The 25,028-nt window shown below is 45.2% G+C and overlaps 8 protein-coding genes across 9 annotated transcripts; 5 read left to right on the forward strand and 3 right to left on the reverse strand.

Annotated features, from left to right (window-relative positions):
- The first annotated feature begins 3,626 nt into the window (after positions 1 to 3,626).
- On the forward strand, positions 3,627 to 7,922 carry LOC115769765. The gene is made up of 2 exons (XM_030714727.1): positions 3,627 to 3,692; positions 6,102 to 7,922. The coding sequence occupies exons 1-2, from the start codon at positions 3,627 to 3,629 to the stop codon at positions 7,869 to 7,871; spliced, it is 1,836 nt and encodes a 611-aa protein (XP_030570587.1). The 3' UTR covers positions 7,872 to 7,922.
- Positions 7,923 to 8,663: 741 nt separating this feature from the next.
- LOC115769917 (adrenodoxin-like protein 2, mitochondrial) lies at positions 8,664 to 9,636 on the reverse strand. Its single transcript, XM_030714941.1, has 2 exons — positions 9,361 to 9,636; positions 8,664 to 9,293 (listed from the first exon to the last, which is right to left on the reverse strand). The coding sequence occupies exons 1-2, from the start codon at positions 9,501 to 9,503 to the stop codon at positions 8,954 to 8,956; spliced, it is 483 nt and encodes a 160-aa protein (XP_030570801.1). The 5' UTR covers positions 9,504 to 9,636; the 3' UTR covers positions 8,664 to 8,953.
- Positions 9,637 to 9,748: 112 nt separating this feature from the next.
- Positions 9,749 to 11,130, forward strand: LOC115769915. The gene is made up of 2 exons (XM_030714938.1): positions 9,749 to 10,092; positions 10,154 to 11,130. Exons 1-2 carry the CDS (start codon positions 10,011 to 10,013, stop codon positions 11,116 to 11,118), a joined length of 1,047 nt encoding a protein of 348 aa, XP_030570798.1. The 5' UTR covers positions 9,749 to 10,010; the 3' UTR covers positions 11,119 to 11,130.
- On the reverse strand, positions 11,085 to 13,964 carry LOC115769914 (nibrin). The gene is made up of 4 exons (XM_030714937.1): positions 13,847 to 13,964; positions 12,965 to 13,786; positions 11,294 to 12,900; positions 11,085 to 11,230 (listed from the first exon to the last, which is right to left on the reverse strand). Exons 1-4 carry the CDS (start codon positions 13,872 to 13,874, stop codon positions 11,150 to 11,152), a joined length of 2,538 nt encoding a protein of 845 aa, XP_030570797.1. The 5' UTR covers positions 13,875 to 13,964; the 3' UTR covers positions 11,085 to 11,149.
- An 82-nt stretch (positions 13,965 to 14,046) lies between these two features.
- On the forward strand, positions 14,047 to 17,483 carry LOC115769913 (integrator complex subunit 7). The gene is made up of 2 exons (XM_030714936.1): positions 14,047 to 15,858; positions 15,915 to 17,483. Exons 1-2 carry the CDS (start codon positions 14,398 to 14,400, stop codon positions 17,448 to 17,450), a joined length of 2,997 nt encoding a protein of 998 aa, XP_030570796.1. The 5' UTR covers positions 14,047 to 14,397; the 3' UTR covers positions 17,451 to 17,483.
- Positions 17,484 to 17,666: 183 nt separating this feature from the next.
- Positions 17,667 to 19,718, forward strand: LOC115769916 (N-alpha-acetyltransferase 60). 2 transcript variants are annotated; one of them, XM_030714940.1, is made up of 6 exons: positions 17,669 to 18,102; positions 18,390 to 18,519; positions 18,583 to 18,747; positions 18,811 to 19,031; positions 19,131 to 19,241; positions 19,327 to 19,718. In XM_030714940.1, exons 1-6 carry the CDS (start codon positions 18,086 to 18,088, stop codon positions 19,457 to 19,459), a joined length of 777 nt encoding a protein of 258 aa, XP_030570800.1. In that variant the 5' UTR covers positions 17,669 to 18,085; the 3' UTR covers positions 19,460 to 19,718. The 2 variants fall into 2 exon arrangements, with proteins under 2 accessions (XP_030570799.1, XP_030570800.1); XM_030714939.1 differs by having other exon boundaries at positions 17,667 to 18,102; positions 18,583 to 19,031.
- A 722-nt stretch (positions 19,719 to 20,440) lies between these two features.
- On the forward strand, positions 20,441 to 21,626 carry LOC115769675 (ATP synthase subunit b, mitochondrial). Its single transcript, XM_030714589.1, has 3 exons — positions 20,441 to 20,541; positions 20,783 to 21,117; positions 21,179 to 21,626. The coding sequence occupies exons 1-3, from the start codon at positions 20,514 to 20,516 to the stop codon at positions 21,554 to 21,556; spliced, it is 741 nt and encodes a 246-aa protein (XP_030570449.1). The 5' UTR covers positions 20,441 to 20,513; the 3' UTR covers positions 21,557 to 21,626.
- Positions 21,627 to 21,740: 114 nt separating this feature from the next.
- On the reverse strand, positions 21,741 to 25,004 carry LOC115769501 (insulin-like growth factor-binding protein complex acid labile subunit). Its single transcript, XM_030714321.1, has 3 exons — positions 24,779 to 25,004; positions 24,320 to 24,726; positions 21,741 to 22,819 (listed from the first exon to the last, which is right to left on the reverse strand). The coding sequence occupies exons 1-3, from the start codon at positions 25,002 to 25,004 to the stop codon at positions 21,791 to 21,793; spliced, it is 1,662 nt and encodes a 553-aa protein (XP_030570181.1). The 3' UTR covers positions 21,741 to 21,790.
- Positions 25,005 to 25,028: the final 24 nt, after the last annotated feature.

The raw sequence follows: 25,028 nt of genomic DNA on the forward strand, positions 1-25,028 counted from the left end.
AAAAAAAATCCCATTACAAGCTACAAAGAAATTAACTTGAGCTAACATTAAATGCATTTGATGCAGCCAATTGACAGCAGGCATGGGACAAGGATTCAAGCTTGATTAACAAAGCTGCAAAGCTTCTGCTTGTTATTTGACTTGGGAATCAAATTATATATAGATCTGTAGATAGTTGTCGGAATTAATATGCGACTAGCATGTGATTGTTTGGCATTGTTATTTGGCATTGATTGCTAGCCTTAGACATCATCCTGCAATTCGAGTGTCATGAATGGAAACGCATGATTCAAAACAAATATCCGGCTCATTTAGCCCAAATTGTTGGTCATCAGAGCACGAGCATTGGCAGCCACGTAAATTAACAAGAATTAGAACAAACCGAACAGTGCAGTGGTTCACCTAGTTTGCGGCAACGACAACGACGACGACGACCAGTCAAGGAGACAGCTTCGATTGTCATTTCAATCAATAGACGGACGCCGACTTGCGCTCCCGCTCCAAAAGCAAACAAACAGCCCACAAACAAGCCAATAACAAACAACAGCAACAACAACATGAGCAACAACTTTTCATTGCATTTTCACTTGCTGGCACTTTTCACATTATTTAATGTTTGCCAGCAACAAACCTGAGCTGAGAATAAATCGTCTCACAAAAGAGCTGCAAGTGCTGGCAATGTTGCCTCTGTGGCAGCCAGCCAGGCCGTGTGCCATCAGCTGGCTGTTGGCTCTCGCTAAAGCTTATAAGCTAATTAGTCAGGAACTGGCTGAAAACAAAAGTTCGCACCTTTAGGTATACTTTTTTTTTCTTTTGTCTGACGGCAATGATAACGATATGTAGAAATGCCAGTAAACAGTAATTTGATTGTGTTAATTAAAAAAGAAAACAAAAGACAGCTGCAACAACAATAACAACAACAACAGTGGCAGCCGCAGCAGCAATGCCCTTATATGAAAAAGAGATGCCAGACGAAAGCTCGCTGGGAGTGCGCATGGCAAACGCCAACTTTCACTTGCCTTATGCCAAACGAGCAACAATAACAACAAGCCACTCATCATCAGCAGTTACACATAACTACAAAACAACCACAAGAGCAACAATAACAAATGGCAACAACAATAAGCAATAACAATGCGCATCAAGCACGCTAGATGAGGCAGGCTCATCAGATGGCAGTCAACCCCACGAGCTGCCTAGAAGTCTTGTTTGATTAAGGCATACTCTACAAAAGGGCATGGCTAGCTAGTCAAGTTGTTTGTCACAAAAAGAATAATACTCAATGATAAAAAAGATGTCACATAAATATGGCAATATATCTAAGAAACTCTCTGAGTATAAAGTTTATCTATTCAAATTATGTTACTAGATACTCTTTGTAGAGTATTATCCATTTTATTTAATTTTTATTTAGCAGTTTTTTGTATCAAATACTTGTGGAGACTATTCAAGTTTTTGGCTGTCAAAATGCCTCTTAGCCAAATGTAAGTGTATATTGAATTCGTTGTACTAAATATGTAACTAAATCAACTTGAATGTAGCGATTAGAGCCGGCATTGATAAGGAATCTTCATTTTGCTGGCTGCTTGGGCAGCAATTAGCAAAAATTTCGCTGCTTGTTAATTGCCAAGTTTGTGTCTTAAGTCTTTCGTATGCAAATGGGAGACAATTTTGCTCGGGTGAAAATAGTCGAGGAAGAAAGTGAAGCAGCAGTAGCACCAAAAAGCGCCGTTAAACTAAGCAACCCACACACACGCACACACTCAGGTACACACACACTGACACACACACACAGGCACACACAGTCACACGCACAGAGGCACACTGACCAGCCCCATTCATTGAAGTTCTTTTGGGAGCATTGCGTAACGAGCCAGTCAGTGGTCGTGGCTAGGGTCAGCTCAAGCGGCGTCAGCGTCGACGTCGCTGCCAACAATGGCGCAGCGCAGCACCGCAGCGTCCGTTACTGTCTCAGTGGGTTAATGGTACACTTGCTCAACGCTGGAGAGCCGGTTTTTTATTTTTTCTTCTTCTTTATTTAGCCTGCGCGTCGATTTATTGCCGCAGCTTGTTAAAAAGCCATTTATATGGGGTGTGCTCGGGTGTCGTACTTTTCGGCTGGCCGGTGCCATATGATGGGCCGCTGTTACCATCTGTAAAAGTAAAACTGCCCGCTACAACATTCACCAAGGCAGCCCAAAAACTTACAAAAACAAAAAAAAACTCAACACTCAGTCAAGTGAAATGCGACGCAGACGCCGCTTACTTTTTTTTCATAAGCAGCTCCCCCCCGCCCCGCTCGTACCACCGCCAAAAGCGGCAGCCGGCGCGGCAACCTGAGCTCAGCAGCTTCACTTGGAGCTGTGTGAAAGCTGCGCCTCTGATGCGGTCGTCAGTCTCAGTCTCAGTCGCAGCCAGAGCCGCAGAATCGGCCTCAGTCTCAATCGGCAAGCAGACGAAGACGCAGGCGCAGCGGCAACGTCTCCAAGTCGAAGTCAACGCGCGGCACGTGAAATGTTTAGCGTATGTTAACACAATGTTAATGCTATGCTAGGCCAAACTGTAAAGTAAGCACCATGGAATACAAGCACACAAATACAAATTAATGGGGCCCATAAAGTGGGGCCAGCCACTGTGAAGAAAACTTGCAACTGCGTTGGCGTTTGGCTTCTTGTTGTTGTTGCTGTTGTGTTGTTGTTGTTGTTCATTGCAGCTCCTCCGTGTACTGTTATAGTGAAAATAGAAAGTGGTTCCTGTTTGTTGCCCGCGAGTTTTCATTTGCTTTACATAAAATGCAGTTTCGGCGACTATAAAAGTGTATGTGTGTGTGTGAGTGTGTGTGTGTATATATATAGTGTCATTTAAGTGCTTTTCAAGTTATGAGCATTAAGCTATTAAGAGTCTGCTATTCATTTTGGCTTATTGTGGTTATACGAACCAATAAAATACTTGTACATAATATTTATACAAATTTAAAGGCACTGATTAAATTAAAATATATAAAAAAAAAAACATTTAAAAACGATCAAAATAGAAACTAAAAAGCATTTTAAAGTTGTCTTTAAGAGCTTACGGACTATGATGGGAAATTTCTACGTATTTTGGGAGCATTACAAGCTGAAAGTGTTGCCATTATTGGCATGAAATTTGGCAGAATATATTAAATCATCTAAGAATAAGACTTTTCGTTAAAAACCTAAATAGGAAAAATAACAACATTTAAATATACGAAAGATTTAAATGAAGCACAAATTTAAAGCATAAATCGAGATATAGCCAAGTTCTGCAATTAAAGGACAAGGTCATAAAAAACTTGCAACACCCTGTAGAATATGAATGCTGTTAATGTTAATGTTAGACAGCTAAGAGCATCGGCCTATATACTCTATGCAAAACTACACACCGTTTGGCTGCATTGTTTACCCTTGTTCCCCTTTCTTTTCTGCTACTTACAGAAAGAGACACCAAAAGATCAACAAACCTGAGAAGAAAGCAGCGAGGAACACGAACAGAGACGAGCAGCAGCAAAAATTCAAAACAAAACGATTGGCTGTATCAGGCACCCATTCGGCGCACCGACAGACACACGGCTATATAATCGAACAGATTTATATAGCAGCAGTAAAATGGGACACTATACGCGACACAGTTGCCTCTTGGCCTTAGTCTTGTGCCTGGTATTCAACACACAGGTAAGTCCCCCCTTACCCCATACAACCAGCTTATTTTGGGAAGAAAGTGTTGACGTGAACTTTAAAAGCCACTTGTAGAAATGCAGATCGATGTCCGATAGCCCAATCAATATGATTTCATTTCAATTAGGAAACACCAAACGCTATACAGTTAGAGTGCCCCACTTAGAAGAAGAGAAGTTGAGATGTGGAGAGCGCACGGCGAGCGACGAGTTCGTTTCTTATGCAAACCAAGCTATAGCGGATTCGATCACTTTCGACGCGACGGACTACCGTTTATCAATATACACTTCAATATCAATTCGAATGCAAATCAGTGCGAGTGTCCATTGTGTATGGCATATTGATGGATTGACCAAACGTTCAGCGTATATAAGATGAGCTGTAATGCTAGCGGTAAAGCTGAGATCAATGCGATCTATGCGATACGCACAGGCGGATATATGCGGAGGCAGAAGAAAGGCAAAAAAAAAAGTGCAATAAGTGAGCTGCCGTCGCCGCATTAAACGGCACTTGGCTGATCAGTGTAATTACAAGCAAGAGACTGTGCGAGGTAAATAGAAAAAGAGCTTAACTTGATATTAACAGTGGCGCTTAACAGTCGCTTAACAGCGTGCAAAATGTTAGCCACATGAACGGTCGCCAATCAAAATTACATTTTGGAAGTATTTTTGCGGCAACTTGGACGCGCTTTCGTTTGAAATGGCATGGCTTAAACGAAAAACGTATTTCTCTTGATATGCGTGCATGTAAATCAAGCCAAGTTATGGCTTATTTATGCAGCCATTTAAGCTGCATCAATCACACACACAGCCAATCGTTAAAGCGAATATCTTACAGATGCAATCGCGTCACGGAAAATGCCAGCTACTAACTGGCCAGCAGTTGCAGTGTCCGTGGCCGTGGCTGTGGCAGTGGCAGCTGCGTGTCTGTATTGGGGCAGCGAAATTGCAGTTATGCTCTGATTTGTACCAGTTTTGACTTTCTTGTTTATAGCGCATTAATACATTCAGATTGCTATATTATTTATTTATCGCCAGTTTTCTTTAGCGCCGAGTGAAATGCGCCAGTAGAAGTGGAAAAACTTCAGTCCACAGATACGCATCGAATGCTTTATTTAGAATGTCTCGTCTTATATCAAAAGATACAGACGTTGTACGCATTTCGTTGACGCTTTTTTATTTGATTTCGTTTTGTTCGTGGTCATTTCACTTTCAAAATCAACTCACGACAAAAGATTCCCAAAAATCCACAGCGTCATCGTGTGCCGCCGACTTGAACTTTCGATTTTAGTTGGGTTGTGCCCAGATACAGACAGACACAGAGACACAGACGCAGAGCGTTACATCCGTTTCCCGTGCACAGCCAAATAAAAAGCCATAAAATTATGAACCGAATGTGAAACGGGAATGAAAAGATACACTGAAAAGAAAGCGACGCAATCGAGTTGGTTGTACCAGAGCGGAGAGCGGGGCATACATACATTGCTGTCTTATGCAATGGGCCCTCTGCTTTTGGCTTAGGTAAACGTGCTTCGCTCCGGCGGCCATTTAATTTCAAAATATATATAATATGCTCTGCAATTTTCAACGCTCTGGCACGCTTCTTTCGAAAATTTTGGTGACGATCAACTGGGCTCCAATTGCATAATCCGCCTCAAATTAAATGACAAAATAAGCAGCCAACCATAAGCACAAGTTTTCCGCAATCCCAACATATCGCTGATCTTAATGCGCACGATTATGGATCGTAAAGAGCTTTCATCATTGGCAATCTCAGTCGAAGTAATCAAGTTTGTTGTACAAATATCTTTAGTAATATATTATAAGAGCAACTTGTGCCAAAGAAACCCCTCTGATATTAGGGTCTGAATAACTAGCAACAAACTGATAAGCTGGTTCTATAGATAGAAATTGTCCAGTTTGATAGGACTCTACAGATTTGTAGGAAGAAGAATATCTTAGGAAACATCAATGTTTTCTATATTAAAACTTATTTATGCTACATTTTTCCTATAGTGTATAGCTTTTCCTATATAGTGTATAGCTTTGCTTTTATGTATACGCCAAGTTTGATTAAGATATCTTGAAAAACAACAGCAATTCTTCAAACTCAAAGAACGAAGAATCAGGCACCTCTATATTATATAGTAATTCGATCTGGCCGATACCCACACAAAGTTTCATGAAGAAAGCTTTAAGAATTAGAGACTGGTTCGCATTAAAATAGACAGACGGACGGATGCTATATCGAATGGCTGCTGATACTGATTAATAATATATACACTTAATAGAATTGGAGATGATTCCGTCTAGACCTCACATGAATAAATATACCATTTAAAGAATTTCAAATTGTAAAGTTATATTAGATATTCTACTTACTCATGAAGTTCTTTTACTCTGGCAGCATCTCTCGGTTCACGGCGATGCCTCACACATTGAATCCGCCGCACTGCCACTGGAACACAGAGCGGGCTACGGACCGCCCGCGCCATCGCCCATTTATGGCGCACCACAAGGCCCGCTGAGCACTGGCGCCACCAACGATCTGTCCGAGGAGGCCTGGCCGCTGGCCAGCACCAATGACAGTCCACAGATCAAGCATCTGCAGGTGCAGTGCGAGAAGACGCACATGCGGGTGAACATTGAATTCGATAGGCCCTTCTATGGCATGATCTTCTCCAAGGGCTTCTACAGCGAATCCCACTGCGTGCACATGCAGCCGGGCACTGGCCATTTGAGCGCCACCTTTGAGATCTTCCTGAACAGTTGCGGCATGAGCAGCTCGGCCAATCATAATGCGGCTGGTTATGGTGCACCGACGCCCTCTGGTAGCTATGTGGAGAACACGATCATTATTCAGTACGATCCGTATGTGCAGGAGGTGTGGGATCAGGCACGCAAGCTGCGCTGCACCTGGTACGACTTCTACGAGAAGGCTGTCACCTTCAGGCCCTTCCAGGTGGACATGTTGCATGCGGTAACAGCGAACTTTTTGGGCGATAATCTTCAGTGCTGGATGCAGATTCAGGTCGGCAAGGGCCCATGGGCCTCTGAGGTTTCGGGCATTGTGAAGATCGGACAGACCATGACCATGGTGTTGGCCATCAAGGATGATGAAAACAAGTTCGATATGCTGGTGCGCAACTGTGTCGCCCATGATGGCAAACGTGCTCCCATTCAGCTGGTGGATCAAAACGGCTGCGTTGTCCGACCCAAGATCATGAGCAAATTCCAAAAGATCAAGAACTTTGGTCCTTCTGCATCGGTGGTCAGCTTTGCTTACTTCCAGGCCTTCAAATTCCCCGACTCGATGAACGTGCACTTCCAGTGTGTGATCCAGGTGTGCCGATACAATTGCCCAGAGCCCAAGTGCGGTCCCGGCCTGCCTGGCGGTGAATATGGACTGCCCCAAATAGGCGGCAATGCGCTCTCCGAGGAATACGGTCCACCAGAGGCCTACGAACGCAATGATTTCCCATTGGGTGGCCTCCCACCAGCAGCTTACCCCGATCCACGTCATCCTGCTGATGCTAGCGGCGCCTACTCCGAGAATCAGCCCGATGTCGTGCCCTCGCCACAGGCGCAAACCTCAGCCGTAACGACAGCCGAGTCGGGAGCTAATGCGGGCAGCGGTCCGGCCAGTTCACAGGCGCCACAACAGCAGCAGGGCAATGGCAACAGCAACGAACTGGGTCTGCCGCCACCACCACTGCCTGGCCAGCCCGGTCAGTATAGCACCGTGAAGCGCAAGGATGACCTGAGCGCTGGTGGCAATCTGGTTTCGCTGGGCGGCCGTCCACGCTCCGTCGAGGGTCTGGATGATTTGCGCGGCGTGCGCCGGCGTCGCGACACCATGGAGATTGTGGTGAAGCCGCGCATCTACAAACGCAACGCACAGGAAATGACCGACGTGAACACGAGTCGCATCATACAGGTGGTGGCGCCCGGCGATGTCAACTTTGCGCTGAATAGCAATGCCAGCAACGAGACGGTTGTCATACAGTCGGCGCGCTCCGCCGATGCCGAGACCATTTGCATGTCCGTGCCCAGCTTCGTGGGCGGCCTGGTGATGCTGCTGCTCGTCCTCGCTGTGGCTTCTCTAGTCGCCGCCTTCCTCTTTGTGCGCGTGCGCCACTTCGATCGCAAGGGCGCGGGCATGGCCTATGTCAACTAAGTAGAAGGCAACTCACACACACGCGCACACACACACACTAGGTATCCACGGCATCATCATCAGCACGGCGTGAACAAAAAACCAAATCAGTTTTATGTGCACTTATCTTCATCCCGTCACCTCACTCACTAACTATTTACTTATTTATTTATGCTGCCCACTCGACACCCTTTTCACCTAAACTATTTATTTTTTAATTTTATTTGTTTATTTATCGAACTATTGAGTTTATTTTCCTTTTCCAATCGCTCGCTGCGTATTCGTATGGCAAGGTTGCCTTATCTGCATAATTCTTTAGTTATTAACGAAGAGGTCGAAACGAAAATAAACGAAATTGTGACGTCATTTCTCTCATTGTCAGATTTGTTAAGTTTCAGTTATACATAAATAATTTAAAGCTATCTAAATTACGCGTTTAAATGTTATCATAAAAGGCACAGCGGCAAAATGGAAATGCTGAAAATCGTTTAAAATAAGTTAATATAGCAGATGTATATATTAAATTATTTATTTATTACTTTATCTGATAGCTGCGAAATAATAAAAAGTTTACTTTTATTAAAAACTGTGTTCTGTTTTTGTTGGGGCGGAGATTTGTTACAGAGCCCCAAGGGCAAGCTTTCCAGCTAAGTTCGGACATTTTCAATTAACTGAAGTTTTAACTTAATTTCAGTTTTAAAATTGGATTCAGCTCCATTTTTGAAGCAACAGTTGGGCAACTCTTGCGCAGTCGGAGTAGGTTGGGCAACTCCACAATCGGAGTAGGTTGGAATTAAGACAATCACAAATACATATTTTATGAAAATAGAACTTGACTTTACTTATTTATTTACGAACACACATATATATTTACATTTCTCTTTGATTCTTTGTACCTAAAAACTGGTATACATTGCCAAAAATCAACTAGCATACAATTAAATTCATTTATGCACGAATCTATAATAGACGCCTGAGCTTGTTAGTGTCCGTTGAGACTTGCAATACAAAAGATTTCTTTGAATAATCGTCTATGAATACGTTAACTAAACGAAATAGCACTCAAAAAGTAACAAATTGTAACAATTGTCGGGTACGAACGCCTACGCAGCGCGTGCATCGTTTATTGTAGCCGGCACCTGAACCTCGAGCCCGTCCATTTCCTTGGTCAGCGTTATTTGGCAGCCCAGACGTGAGGTGTCCGTCAATTCGTAGGCCAGATCCAACATGTCGAGCTCCTCGTCGCCGGGCTTATCGGGCAACTTCTCGTAGTCGGGAACTTTGAAAATAAGATGGCAAGTGGAGCAGGTCAGGGTGCCTTCGCAGGCGCCAAATCCGTCAAGATCTACATTGTTGTTTACCACAACGTCTAGCAGCGAGTCACCCACTTTGCCGGAAGACTTAATCCTCTCGCCGTTCGCTCTCACGAAGGTCACATTCACACTGACAGCAACAATAAACAATTCATTAGTTTTCCCTTGGGCGTGTTTGTCAAATTAATATCACTTACACATCTTGTTGCCTAAGTGCCAGACTCAGCGAGAAAGTGCGCGAGAAATTTGTTGGTCCAGTTGTGCTGGCCAAACTATTTCGTAGCCAAGCGTTACGCAGCGTCAGCCTCGCTGAATTTCTGATTGTGTTGATGACTAGCATTTTTTTTTTGCAAAACCTTGATTCTATCTAATCAGTTTACACACAAACACCCGCGCGTCCCCCGTGGTACGGCTATATCTTCGACTTAATAAAAATGTAAAAAGAGGCAATTAGCAGCGCGTATACGTAGTACACGCAACAGCTCTCTACAGTAAATAATGGAGGAAATTGAATAGCTGACAGGTGGAGACAAAGTCATATGGGCACGGCAGAGTTGCCAGACCGCTGTGATCGCCCAATCTGACAGCGATGAGCCGCCAAAAGAAGCGTTTCAAATAATTATAGGCTGATTTACGAACTTTCATAGTTATATTTTTTGCGGGATCATTACTGTTACTGAGCAACAAACCTAATATTTGTACAGTCTTCTACATGCACTTAAAATTTTAAAAGAAAACTGCACAATTTCATGTCGATATGGCAGTCTCAAAGCAGGCATAACCGTCGAAGATATCGAATGTTAACGTTATCGATAGATTATTGCATCTATTTACCTTTTGTTGAAGCATGGCCAATTTACACTTTTGGAACGAATTTGAATTAAAAAAGCCACCATTGGTGACTTTACATGTAAATGATACGGGATTTGGTAAGCTTAAGTGAATTTTATAGTTTATGCGAACTTTTACTAAGTATCAATGTTCACACAGCAAAGAATGTCTTTGTGGTCATTAACCGATACTTGAATCAGTTATCCGGCCCAGACTACCTGGAGTTCAATCAGACAGCCGCTTTAATAGGACGTCTGATGGCACGTCGTAAAAACTCTTTTCGCTGCATGCCAGGATTTCGTGCTGTATGCAAGCTAAATGCAGCGCTCTGCCGGCTACTGCGTCTGGATCTGCCTCGGGAATTGGAACATTTTCGCGGCGCCTTGCCTGATGCATGCGATGTGGAGCTGTCCGGCGAAATGCCCACACGAAACAGTCTTGAATTCATACTGGTGCGTTTGATAGCTTTCCATCGTCTGCATGAACGGATTCGCGACTGCTGCGAGGCGACCGTCAAATACTTTGGACAAATGATACGCAGCAATTTCTTCATGGAGTTCCTGACGCTGCTCATAGCAGCCGTAGCCAAAATAAACAAGTTAAGCTTACTGCAGGCCAACAATTGTGCCACGCTGTACAACAAGCTACAACCTCAGCTCACCAAATTTCCTCTAGTGGAAAATCATAAGTTTATACCCGAGAACTATTATCTGCCAACGCAGCTGCGTCTGATAAAAGTAAGCCAGCCGGTAGTCCCAGCCGAAGCGGCGCTTCCTACAAGTGTCACACTTCAGACGCAACTCCCGCCATTGGTCACGAAAGTAGAAAAGGCCAAGGAACGGGCCAAAGCGGATGTGGGCACTGTGGTTGCTCGTAAAACCCCAATAGCTGCACTGAAGCAGCCAACCTTCCAACTGGACTCGCTGGCCACCGTGGAGGATGTCAAGCATTTTATTGTGCGCGAATCAAAGGCACGAAAAAAGACGCCGGAAAGCTGTGTGACGAAAGCAATACAAAATCACGAGTGGCTGGCGGCAACAACACTTTTTGAGCGCAAATTGCAAGCACGGGAGCAAAAAAAGGCATTGAACGTGTTTCGCAAATATATTGGTAGCAAAATATAACAAGAGAAATTACATGTATGTAGATGCTGACTTACAGATCGGAGACCATTCCTTCGGCCAGCTGCATACGCTTTAGTCCCACGATGTGCCGTTGCGAGTGAACATTCGCTTTCTGTAAAGACAAAGAATTGATTAATAAGCCAGCTGTGATTCTGATAGAACAAGTGCTGTGTACCTTGGCAAACTTCTTAAAATTCTTGCGATCGCCGTATTTATTTTCAGTGGTATTAGCTGCATCCGTTTCATCGGGGCCGCGAACACAGATGCTCATGTTGCACATGCGCACTTGTATGCTATCCTTGATGCTTGCCAACCATTTGAGGTGCTCCAGTTTCTCTTTGTCATCCTCAGTTTCCTCTTTAACAGTGTCCGCATCCATTTGTAATACATCTGGATCTGGCTTTGGTTCCGGCTTGACGTCCTCATGTAGCCCGCTACACGATAGCCAGGCACTTATATCTACTTTGCGAGGTCGTTCCTTTGGTTTAGGCACAATGTACTTGGATTTTATTTTCGTTTCGGGCACAAATGGCTCTGTGCAAACTGAATCCTGATCATCGTCGTCGCTTTCTTCTTTGCTGTGCTCTTGTTGAGCACGTTCTTTAAAATTGAACAAGTCCTCATCATTGGAATCATTGTCTGATCTGCTCGAGCCCATTGTCCGCTTTATTTTCTTGGCCCCGCCAAACTGGAACAGATTTTCATTGTCATCGCTGTCGCTCTCGTTTATCAGCTGCAGTCGCACACGCTTGCGAGGCTGGGATGCAGTGGACTCAGCATTTTGAGATGCAACATGATTCTGTGATTTTTCCAGAAAATTTCGCACACTAATTCTGGCTGGTTTATTGACATTTGGGCTGGGCACAGATTTCTCAGCCAGCACGCTGTTGGACTCAATATTAACTTCAGTCGGTCTGGAGGGTGCACGTTCCACAGAAGCTGAAGCCTGCGTTTTGAACCGAAATAGCCCCTCATCCTGATCACTATCATCGTCACTCTGAGCTATACTCAATGTAGCCTTTCCTGCCGTCTGTTTACCGCGCGGTGAACGTCTGGGCGATGCAGGCGCTTTTGTCTGTACCACAATTTGCTCAACTTGGGGGTGGGAGCGAGTTGAGCGCCTAGATGCATTAGTTGCAGGCTGTTTCTGTGGCAAATCATTTGCTTTTTTCTTAACGAATTGACAGTCGTCAACTAGATCCTCTTCAATAGCCAGTGCATCTGGTTTTGCAACACTCTCTTGAGTCGCTTTAGCAGAGCTGTTCTCAGTCGAAGTTTTGGTTCTTTTCCTTAATTGATGTGGTTCGGGCTGAACATCATCAGAGGAATCGACAACACGATCAATTTTCCGCTTCGAGCCATTCTCAATCAATGCTTTAGGTTTCTTAGTTTGCTCCTCGACCACCTCAACATCCTCATCAGAGGAGTCCAAGTATATTGCATTGTTCTGTTTACTGTGTAGCTTAGTTTTTGATTGTTTTGGTGCTGGATTGGGCTGTGGCTCTGATTCCTGTTTTTCACTCCCTGCGCTGAGTGCATATATTTCCGACTTTTGGGATTCAGCGACAACAAACTCAGATGCATTGTTCTGTCTACAATGTTCCGTTTGAGTGCGCTCTGTATTGGGCACCAAGATTGACGAATCCATGGATTCAGTTGTAGCCAACGAGTTCTCAGTTATCTTGTGCGACGGATTACAAAACTTGTCCATGGAGCAGTGCAAAATGGCTAATCCAATTTCGTAATCTGGTATTGGGCGCAGTCCAGCCTGCTCCAGAATACCTTTAATATTAAATTTGATTAAAAAAACCAGGTTTCAATCGAAATTTGTAAAGTAATCACACACCTTGAACACTGAAAATAGTTTCTGTTGCTTGCGATTGAGTCGAGGTCACATATTGTATGACCACGACATTGGCTTTCGTCAGAAATTGCTTCCGTACGCCCGAGTTGAGATCCTTGCAGGCGCCGCTTGCTTTTTGCACCACCGGGCCGTACATATCCAGATGCTTGCGATTCATGAACACAAACGTTTTGCCCGCAAACAGCTTTGTGCGCTCTGGACGCCACTTAATGCTGGGCATATCCGCCGGCTGAACTGGCGCAAAATCTTCGGGCTTCGGCCAATTTTCGGAGACGTGAAGCCGGCGGGCTAACTTAAGCATCTCCCGCCAGAACTCAACTCGGACGATGGGTTTATTCTGCAGCAGAGCATGCAGAAGCTTAACTGTGATCGTAACCGTGTTCATGGTTAAATGCGAGCACTCCTCCGTCCAAGAAGGCAAGATGGTGCCATTTAGAGGTTTTATGAGCTGATTCAATTCCTGAAGTTCTGCGCGGCTCAATGCCGATGCGGTTGTGATTAGCTTGAGCTGCGACAGCTGCCAGACGTTCTCCAGTGCACCAAAACGGACCTTATCTCCAACCTGGATCGGAGTTGGCGTTTTGGCATTCAACTTTTTGTTACGCTTAATGTCGTCGTTGATAAATGTGCCGTACCTGGAGCCCAGGTCTTCCACAGTGAGTGCCTCCGCTGGACCAGCGCTGGGCAGGCACAGGCGTACATGAGTGCGACTAATGCTGAGGTCTTTAGCTAAAATAAAGTCCGTCGACAAGCGTCCGATTGTGTACGTCGCTTTGGATGGAATTAATATGAATTTTTCCTTATCTGCAACATGTAGCTTGGTTAATGCATTAAATATAAATTAGTTTTTATTTATATACAGACCACTATCTACTTTAGTCAAAACAAACATATTTTAAACAACTTAAACAACAATTTCACAATCAACGAGTAACAGAACTATCTTACGGCATCCTGTTGAGTTAACAGCTCTGTTAAGAGTTTCAGCGTTAGTTATTCTATGTACGCAAATTTTTGCAGAAAAAACTTGCGAAGAAGCAAAACAGTTAAACAGCAACAAGTTCAAAAACAACGCGTAACAGAACCATCTGACGGAATCCTGTTGTGTTAACAGCGCTGTTAAGAGTTACAGCGTTAGTTTTTCAAAGTACGCAGAAAAAAAATATCCGAAAAAGTTCTCAATTAGTTAAGCAACAAATTCATTTTTTATTAGCTACACATATTTGGCTTTTTACATTTTTACGAAAATAGTAGTTAATCATGTTAGCACGAGCTGTGTACCCGGCGTTTTACGTTTACAGCTGAATGGCAACCGGTAGGCTGCATCAGTTTTTATATTGGATTTGTTTACTGTTTTCTTAGCGTGAAGCAATATTTATTTTGAAAGTCAATGTAACTATATAAATAGCGAAAAAATGGCACATTTAACGGGCACACGTGTCAGCATGTTTAACGAGTCCTTCCTGAACGACAATGAGCACGATTCAAATGCTGTGCTTATGGAGCTGGATAAGGGCCTGCGCAGCGCGAAGCAGGGAATACAATGCGAGGCGATTGTGCGTTTTCCGAGACTCTTTGAGAAGTATCCCTTTCCCATACTGATTAACTCGTCATTCATCAAACTGGCCGAGTTCTTTGTCAGCGGCTCAAATCTGCTGCGTTTCTGGGTGCTGCGTGTGTGCCAGCAGAGCGAGAATCATCTGGACAAGATACTTAACATTGACAACTTTGTGCGCCGCATTTTTATGGTGATGCATTCGAATGATCCGGTGGCGCGTGCTCTGCTGCTCCGCACCCTGGGCGCTGTCTCACGTGTAATACCAGAGAAGCCCCAGGTGCATCATGCAATACGTCGTGCTCTCGACAGCCACGACACCGTCGAGGTGGAGGCCGCCATCTATGCCAGCAGCTGCTTTGCCGCCCAATCGAGCTCCTTTGCCATCAGCATGTGTGCGAAGATCTCGGACATGATTGAATCCCTGCAGGTGCCGGTGCCAATGAAACTGCTGCTCATCCCCGTGCTGCGACACATGCACCACGACGCCAATACGGCGGCATTGGTCAGCAAGCTGTGCCTGGAGCTGTTGCCCAAATATCCCGCCCAGAGCTTTGTGGTGGCCATCATTAATACACTCACACAATTGTCATCGCGTACGCTGGTGGGCGTGCCGGGTCAGCTAAATGTATTGCTCGACTTTATGCAGGATTTGCGTACGCCCGTACGCATCCAGGTTCTGCGCTCCTTCAATGAGCTGGCCGGCAAGCAGAGCGTGAATGCCTGGCCCAAGCCTGCCATTGGCGCTCTCATCGCCAAATTTAATCTCTGCACGAATGGCGCTGAACAGTTCCTGTTCCTCTCCATACTCCTGAAGCTGAGCGAGTGTCCACTGACGTGCCAGCATCTGCTGAGCGAGCATCGCGACGCCTTGCTGCGCCTCTGCAACGAGTGCATCAGCAAATTGGATGACTACACTACAGCGACCCAGGCAATGGCTGTGCTGGCTGCTTTGGTGGCCTTTGGGCTCAAGAAGCAGGATCCACATGTTGATATTATACTTGAAATGGTGGACTTGCATATGGAGGGCCTTTTGTTCTGTACGTCGCGTCGGGCGGAGTTCAATCGAGATCTGCGACGTGTGCTTGCCTATGGCATACGAATTACTCAAGCGAATGCGGAATTCGGAGCCGACTTCATCGAGATGGTAACGAATACCCTAGGCGACAATGTTGATTATCCGCCCGATAATCTACAGCTCATTTGCGAGGCAGCTGTCGGACTCTGTGAGCACTTCCAGCTGCGCAAGTACGCATTCTCCACGGCTGAAGGTCTTGAAGACGATGCGGCTATGGAAACTGACGAGCCTGCGCCACCCAAGGTAATGTTTCTGCCATATCCAATAACCTAATAACTCAGTAATATTCCCACTTTCAGCCCAATCCGATGCTGGCGCGATTGCCGCTTATTCTGTACAAGCTGAACAAGCTGGTGGACAGCGAAGAGCAGCCGGAGCAGCTGCTGCGCACAGTGGAAATTCTTAGCGCTCTTGTCTTCCAAACGACCATGGGCTGTTATCTGACGCAGGAAGTGGTGCACTGCTTCGAGAAGTGCATCGAACGCGTCAACTGTTGGACTCTGTATCGTATAGCGCGCACGGCGAGCCGGTATGGACACCATTACGTGGCGGCGCACATCTATACGAAGGTCTCGCAGATTGTCATCAGCGATCACATGCACTATTTTTTGGTCTCCCTGGCGCAGATCTCGCAGGCCGAGTGCATACTTAACTATGGCCGAGAATATGCCTACATGCGCGACAATTATGCGCCCGCCGAGGCGCCGGAGCCGTTGTTGCCGCTGATGAGGCGTCTGGAGGCGGCGAGCAATCTGTATCAACAGGCGCTGGCCAGCATGCGTGCCTGCTCCTCGCCACAACATCCGTGCAGCTTTCAGCTGGAGTATCTAAAGATACGCGCACAGTTCTTGCAGACCCTCCATCTGGCCGTGACTGTCAAGAATGCGCAGGTTATTGTGCCGCCTCCAGCAATTGCGGGCAGCCTCGCACAGAACTCACGCGACTATTTGCAAAAGTTTGGCCATGTGACGAATCAGTTGCGCAAGCTGGTCAAGTCGCTGAAGGCATGCGAGGAGACATACGCACGCCTCTACAAGTCATCCTTTGATGCGGATAATGTGACGCTGGAGTTCCTTGAGGTGGCCGAATTTCAGTGCGCGCTCTTCGCCCATATTATTGAATCGATTTGTTATGCGACGCCGCCGGAGCCGCCTGTCTTCCTGACCACCGGTAATCATCCGGAGACGCGCTTCTTTGCAGCCAGCTGCCAGCGCATGGAACAAATGCAGAAAAACCTGCCGCAGGAGCCGCCCAACGCCAAGACCATCAGCAACAGGCATTTGGACGTGATCATTGCTTTGATCGAAATTATAACAAAGACCTCACTCTGCCTGCCGCGCTACTTCTTCCAGATACTGCAGTCCACACAGATAAAGCTGTCGGTTAGTCCACAGCCCCGCAGTGCCACAGAGCCCGTCATTGTGCAGTCGGGCAGCAATCTGGTGATAAAGGTGGAGGGCGTGCTGCAACATTTTAGCAAGCAGCAGAAACACTTCCGACGCGTCGACTCGGTGCAACTGAGTCTCACATCGCAGCTGCTGACGCCGCGGCCAGGCAACGAGCTGGGGAAGACGCCCAACAATGACACAGTCACGCTCAACCAGATCGTGAAGCCGCAGCGAGATTTCCTTTCTGGTAGCTTCCTGCTGCCCATCTCGAGTGGCGGCCAGTTTCAGGTTACGCTGGAAACGTTTGTCGTGGATGAGCATGGCATAACTTGGTGCACAGGTCCGAAGAGCTCAATGGTGGTGCGAGTGCTGGACGATCCAACGAAGCCGGCTGCAGCGCCGGTGGCAAGTACTTCGCAGGCCGCCAGCCAAGCCAGGCGCTACTAAAAGAAAAACAAAAACAAATAATTACAATAAATACAAATACAAATATATATACAAACAAATTTAAAATTTGTATTTAAAATACGCGCTTTATTTACCAGTCAGGCAGCACTGCATTGCGCTTATGTGGCATCCCGGCGTCGTTTTGTGTGATTGGCAAACCAGCTGTTTCACACTTGCAATCGTGCTCTTCACAGTGAAGTTTTCACGTTAGTCGTTTGTAATAAACAATGTATAGAAATCTAAAAAGTCAATTTTTGTAGTTTTTTTATTTAACCAAGAAATGCGGGTGTGTATCATCACAGGAGAGCAGGCTCGCACTAAATGGAGTGCATCGGCAGTAAAAGCAGCAGTTTACCTTTGATATTCGATACCATAAAACAACTGCAGCGTGCCAGAGCAAGTGGTTTTATGTGGCGAATGTGAATTTTAATTAAAATCAATTAGGCGCACCACACTCAAAATAACAAACGCACGCAGCCCGAACTGAGCATTCAAATTTCGCCCTATCATATCACAAACGGCCGACCAAATTCCGCGCCTAACCTGTGTGGTGCACAGCCACAACCCATGGACATAATTGCCCTAATTGGAAACAACAGCAGCAGAGCAGCAGCAGCAGCAGCAGCTTCGGCAGCATGCCACAATTTACGCTGTGAGTAGCACAAAAGCTGGTGTATTATTAAGCAGCAGAGTCCACTGCGCGAGTAGGCGACGGTAGCCGACATTTGTCATTGCTGTTGCCGGGTGCCGCTGGGTGCGTTAATATAGACCTTTTGTTTATCTATTGGTGTCGTGACGCGTCGTAATATTATGCAAGTGAAATCGGTTGCCGTCGCCTACTAATACATAGATCCCACGCATTTAAATTAACTATAATATATATATATATATATATGTATGTCTTTTTGGTAATGCGGCGTCTTTTCGGCGCTGAATCAGCTACAATAAACACAATGCTCCACCCAACAACGATATCCTCACGCGCGTCGACTGCGACTGCGAGCATGTGCCGCTCTGCTCCGTTAATGATGTCCAGCTAAGGTTTTTGGTGCCCGACGACTTGACGGAGGTGAGTATGGGCCACCTGTTAGCTAATACTCAATATTATTTAAATGTAATTTTACTGCGTCAGGTGCGCACGCTGTGCCAAGAATGGTTTCCAATCGATTATCCACTGTCATGGTACGAAGATATTACCTCAAGTACGCGCTTCTTTGCGCTAGCCGCTGTATATAATCTGGCGATAATTGGTTTAATTGTTGCCGAAATCAAACCGTATCGAAATGTCAATAAGGAGGTAATAGCCAATTTCAGTGATAGTGATGACTTTTACAACAGGCTGAGCGGTTTTCCCATGCAGGACAAAGGCATATTGCCCGACTCGATGGGTCGCACCGCGGATGTTGGCTATATATTGTCACTGGGCGTGCATCGGGCGCATCGTCGGAATGGCATCGGTTCGCTGCTGCTGGACGCGCTGATGAACCATTTGACGACGGTAGAAAGACATGCGGTGAAGGCAATCTTCCTGCACACTCTGACCACAAATCAACCTGCCATATTTTTCTATGAGAAAAGAAGGTAACACACCTCCATTAACCCACATGCGTATCGATAATGTCCATTCAATTGGTTGCGTGTCTTTAGCTTATTAACGGCTTCTTTCTGTTCGGCTTTCAGATTTACGTTACACTCGTTTCTGCCTTACTACTACAACATAAGGGGCAAGGGCAAGGACGGTTTCACGTACGTGACCTACATAAACGGCGGTCACCCACCTTGGACATTATTATATCCTTTTTACACAAAACGTTTATTGTTCATTGTTTGTTGTACATTGTTACTTTAGTTTTGGTTGCCTTAACTCTTGCCACACAGATCACTTCAAGCACTACGCTTCCAAACTTCGTCACACAGGTAGCCTTTGCGTCTGGATGGTATCCCGTGTGCAGCAAGTGGTACGTTGGTGCTACCACAAGCTGCTCACACGCTTCAATGTTATTGAATGAGCCAACGAACTGCGCCACGCCCAACCAGCCTTCCGACTCGAGAGAGCAGAATGTATGTATGATAAGTGTGTTCAAATGAGGATCAAACGGCATGTAATCATCATCATCCTGTTGAGACCACCCATTCTTAATATTAGGCCAAATCGTTTCGTTTTGTATAAAAAGAAAAACACAAGGAACAAACAATGTTGAAAGTTGTAAATTAGTCTTATACATGTATTATTACGTTTTTAAATATGTATATGTTTACTGCTGTAAATAGTCGTATCATGTTTTATTTGAAATGCTGTACAAATAACGTTAGCGCAAAGGATTTTTATACGCTCTTTTTAATGATTTTTAATATCTTTGTATATCTATTTAGTGTTCTCTGTAGGTTTTTATTTTCTACGCACAAGACAGTCATTTTAGTTAGTTTAGCAAAAAGGAACACACACGCAAAGAAGCTCATGATTAAGCGCTTTATTTATGAAAACTGCACACAATAGCTTTGAGAACTGAAACAAACAAACAAAGTAAACGAATAATATGTATACATAAATGAAATCCTACAGTCTTATATTTATCATTTTCAAAATATGTTCGCTGTCTCTTATAGTATTTTGTAAAAGTATTTTAATGCAAAATTTTCACATGCGATTCATGTTATTTTAGACACAATTTACTTAGCGAATTGTAATATTTTTTAATAAAAACTTGTAAAGTTACAAACGAGAAGTCTGCAGTGTCATTATTTCTAAGTTTTTTGTTAAATGAATTTAGTCACTTTTTGTTGCGTCTCAATATTAAGGCGCGAATATTTTAAAAATTACAGAGTGACAGCAGTTGGCAATCTGGAAAACACCAACAAAAAATGCAAATCGAAAATACCAACTCTAGCATATTGAATAATATTGTCTTAGTGGAGCAATCGATGTACGCATCTGGCAACGCCGTAGACACATGTTTGTGAACTAATAATCGATAGTTTTGCTGCTCTATTGTGAATGACAGGGTAGGTGAGGACCTGAACGTCAATTTAGTAGCATAAATTCGTCGAAACATCATTATAAAAATGTTCTCCAGAGCCGCACTCCTTACAGGTAAACGTAAAAATAGTAAAGTTAAGTAAATAATTGGGCCAATAACTCGCTACTTGGCCACTGCGCGTGTGTTAGTGCAGCGAACGGCGACCGTGAAAATTGTTACGGCACCGCAAAATCTGCCATCGTGGTTTATGTAATCACGGGCTACATTCGCGAACGATGTGTTAAAATTGCATTTTTTTGCAAATGATACTGGAGACAGCAAAATAATAATCGGCTATTATATTATTTTGTTTAGCCCAGCGCCCATTGAGCTTGGTGGCCAGCCGCTCGGCAGCTGCCGCCGCCGCCCAGCCTGCCAGCGGAGCTGTTGAGCGCCGCCAGCGTCCCGAACATCCCGGCAAGGTGCGTCTGGGCTTCATTCCAGAGGAATGGTTCCAGTTCTTCTATAACAAGACTGGTGTGACTGGCCCCTACACATTCGGCGTGGGTCTGATCACCTACCTGTGCTCCAAGGAAATCTACGTGATGGAGCACGAATACTACAGCGGTCTGTCGCTCGGTATCATGGCCATTATTGCGGTCAAGAAACTGGGTCCAGCTGTTGCTCGCTGGGCTGATGGTGAAATCGATGTGAGTGTGAAAACAATCGGAAGGAATATGCTTCATCATTAACTATTGTTTTTTTTTTTAGAAAATCGAAGGCGAGTGGAAGGAGGGTCGTGAGGCTGAGCTCAAGGTGCTCGCTGATGCCATCGAGGCCGAGAAGAAGGAGCAGTGGCGTGCCGATGGTGCCCTCTTGTTGATGGATGCCAAGAAGGAGAACATTGCCCTCCAGCTGGAGGCTGCTTTCCGCGAGCGTGCCATGAATGTCTACTCTGAGGTCAAGCGCCGCTTGGACTATCAAGTGGAATGCCGTCATGTCGAGCGTCGTCTCAGCCAGAAGCACATGGTCAACTGGATTGTGGCTAATGTGCTGTCCAGCATCTCGCCCCAGCAGGAGAAGGAGACGCTAAACAAGTGCATTGGCGATTTGACTGCCTTGTCCCTGCGCGTCAAGAACCCTGCCTAAACGACTCGAGTTATAGTTTGTTAAATTGAAAATTACACACAAAATGCGAGACGCAGCCAACAAACGGAAATGTACCACAATATGTTTAAATTAATACAACATCTATCTTGGAATAATAGGAATCTGCGCCAACAACAGGCCGTGTTTTTGCCTTTGCCCCACAACATCCATCATCAACGATCAATCATCAAAAATGCATTTATTCATCACACACTTATTCATCCATCACATTTATCAGTCTTCATCTGAGCTACCATCTAAGGACCGTCCTGCTTGTAGTCGCTCCTCGAACTCATCCACAACATCTTGGTGTCGATCTTTTGGCAGTGTCTGCACACAGTATTCCACAGCTGTAACCACGCAAAGTGGCTTCTCGCCGCTGTAGAAGCCGGTGCCCTCGCGCACGTAGGTAACGTGCTTGGCCTGGAGCCAACGCTCCAGCTGCGTGAAACAGGCGCACTGCCAAGGATTGCCCTCAATGGCCACACGCTTCAAGTTGGCCAGCGTACCATTTAGATCCGGCAGGAAGGTTAGCTTGTTGTTGTCAATGAGCAGCTCCACGACGCTGCTCAGGCTCTCCAGCACAGTGGGACTGATCTCGGTCAGCTCGTTGTGGCCCAAATGCAGCTTCTGCAGATGTCGCATGGGCGCAAACATAAGCACATCCAGCCGGCCCAGCAGATTGTTGCCCAGCGACAGGTATTCCACAAAGGGCAGCGAGGAGAAGGCCAGCGAATGCAGACGCTTCAGACTGTTGGCGTTCAGATTGAGTTTGCGCAGGCGCGACATTGCCCTGCTGCCAAAGGCCTTCTCGTCCAGATACTCGAGGTTGTTGTGCGACAAGTCCAGTGTGTCCAGATCGTCAAGCCCTGCAAACGTGTCTGGCTTGATCTCGAGTATATCGTTCGACTGCAAATACAGCTTGCGCAGCGTCTGTAGACCCGCAAAGTGTGCAGCACTCAGGCTAGAGATGCTATTGTGGGATATGTTCAGCAATTGAAGCTTGCCCAGCATTCGGAATTGATTGTCAAAGAGCAGGCGTATATTATTGCCGGACAAATCCAATTGCTGCAGTGCAACCAATTGCCCCATAGCTGAGCCAAACACCTGTGGACGCAGTGCATCCAGCTCATTGTGCGAGAGATTCAAGGAACGTAGCTGCCTCAACGGCTGAAAAGTGTCTTTGTCAATCGTCTTAAGCGTATTCTCACCCAGTTGCAGATCCACCAGTCCAGGTAGTTCACGAAAGCTTGTTGCATTCAGCTGGTAAGTGCATAAGTCAATTATTCAAAATGGGATTTACAAAAAGATGGGCAACCTATGAGCTAATTTATAGATATAAATAAGTTTGTTCAGACTGCCAGACTGATTGACTGATTGACTAATCGACTGACTCATTGACTGTCTGACTGATTGACTGATTGACTGACTGACTGATTGACTGGCCCTTGAAACTTTTACAGTAGCTTCCTTTTGGGTTGAAAGTGAGCACTAAGACGGGGTTTTGGGTAAATTATTCCTAAATATACCCCCAAATATTTCAATTATACCATTATTGAAAACTTTAATAATTTAATTCGGTTCAGAAAGTCTTATCCTGATGAGCTATGCCCTGTTGGAAGCGTAATACCCCATAGAACCGATTGAAATCATAAGTGTTTGATATGGGAAGCCAGATAATCGCAAACATTGTGATCTTTTCTAATAATAATTCAATAATTCGATCGAAATACTTAAACTGGCTTAAATAAAGCCCTACTGCCTTTTTAGACTCCAGAGAATAGATTGAAATAATCAAATTTCATTTAAGCCGGGTCTGCCCTTGCACAAATTGTTTCATTTGACTCGGGCGATGCCGGGTGATTTCTTCTAGTAAGTTACTTAAAGATAAAGTTACATAAATATCTTTATAGAAATTATTGAGTGCATTTTTAATGCAATTTAAATTGATCTTTAATGCACGTAGATTCTTCATAGGCAATAACGTAATATTTAAATAAAAACAGGTTTTTCTATACCCTATACTGATTGTTGAGCTAGGGCTAGAGATTTGATTCTTGGTATGTGGGCTCTCTTTTCTATTTGAATCCCCTTATAGAGAGTTTTATAGATGTGCAATGAAATGTGTACCACATAGACGGAGACATCTCCGACATATCAGTCAAGGGGAAATGTCTAAAAGGGTATTTAATCTTCGGCATGTTGGAGATCTTCAAGCGGCCAGTTAAAGGCTTTAATATTCAGAATGCATGGTTCTTAACGTGAAAAGTTCAGTAGAGCTATAGAATAATAAACAAAGAAGTTTTACGATACACTAAACAACGAGGATACGGTTTCGTAGACTGGGCGAAACTTTTGCCGATAGTGTATATCTAAACCCTATATGGCTTATAACTAAAAGATATATATCATCATAATAGCAGGGTACTGGTATTTCCACTCTAGTAGACTATACTTATTGAATGAGATTATAAGCTACGCAGTTGTAAGAAATCAAATATAGATTAGATTCAATGGAAACCGCGACCTTTGTGGAACCCAAAATAAATACAGCTGATGATTCGCTACACTCGTTAACAAAGCGAAAAGAGTTTATAGGGCTGCAGATTTATGATTAGGGATCTGTATACTCGTATTTAAGAGGCGTGGCAAATCGATAAAGGGCCGCTTTGTATCTATTCTTGGGCTGGGAGCGATCATTAAGTTGTCGCTTGTTCCCGCTGCGAATTAAGTGTCCCATTGTCTGTCCCGTTGGTTACTCACCTGGTCCAGCTGATTGCCGTTAAGGCTGAGCTGCTCCAAATGGGGACAGGCACCGAGGCTGAAATTAATCAACTGATTGTGGTCCAGCTGTAGCTGCTGCAGCATTGGCATGTGGGGCAGCTCAAAGTGCGTCAGCGAGTTGTGTGTGAAATTGGCATAAATCAAAGTGCGCAGCTTGCCAAAGAGATGCTTTGTCAGAGTTGTCAGCTGGTTGTGGCTGGCGTCGAGCAGCTGCAGTCTTGCGTTGGCGGCAAAGTGCGTGTCGAGCAGTTGCTCCAAGGCGCAGCCGCTGATGTTCAGCTGTTGCAGTTGTGGCAGCATCGAGAAGCCGGCTCGCTGCAGCTGCAGCTGCTGCACATGCGACAGATCCAAGTGCAACAAACCGGCCAAGCTCTGCGCGTCTTCGTCTGCAATGGAGATTTAGTCAGTGCAGCACAACTATTCAAGCGCAGAACCTACCTGTGCCTATGCTCAGCTCCGTGTGCTCGTTTCTGATGCTCAGCCTGTGCCAGCTGTAAGTGTGTAGAGCCTTCTCATTGATCAGCTCCTGCAGGCTGCCCAGTTCGCGGCACTCAAAGCTGCGCCAGCCCTGCGCCTCGCACAACTGCGCCAACGCACGGGGCACAGCCCAGCAGAGCAGCCAGAGAACTGGCCAAGTCCAGAACTGTTTGGCATTCGGCGACATTCCAGTTCGACTGTTCAATTGCTA

This window comes from Drosophila novamexicana, unplaced genomic scaffold (assembly GCF_003285875.2).
Source record: "Drosophila novamexicana strain 15010-1031.04,08,12 unplaced genomic scaffold, DnovRS2.1 tig00004554-arrow-pilon, whole genome shotgun sequence".
Classification (NCBI taxonomy): domain Eukaryota; kingdom Metazoa; phylum Arthropoda; class Insecta; order Diptera; family Drosophilidae; genus Drosophila; species Drosophila novamexicana.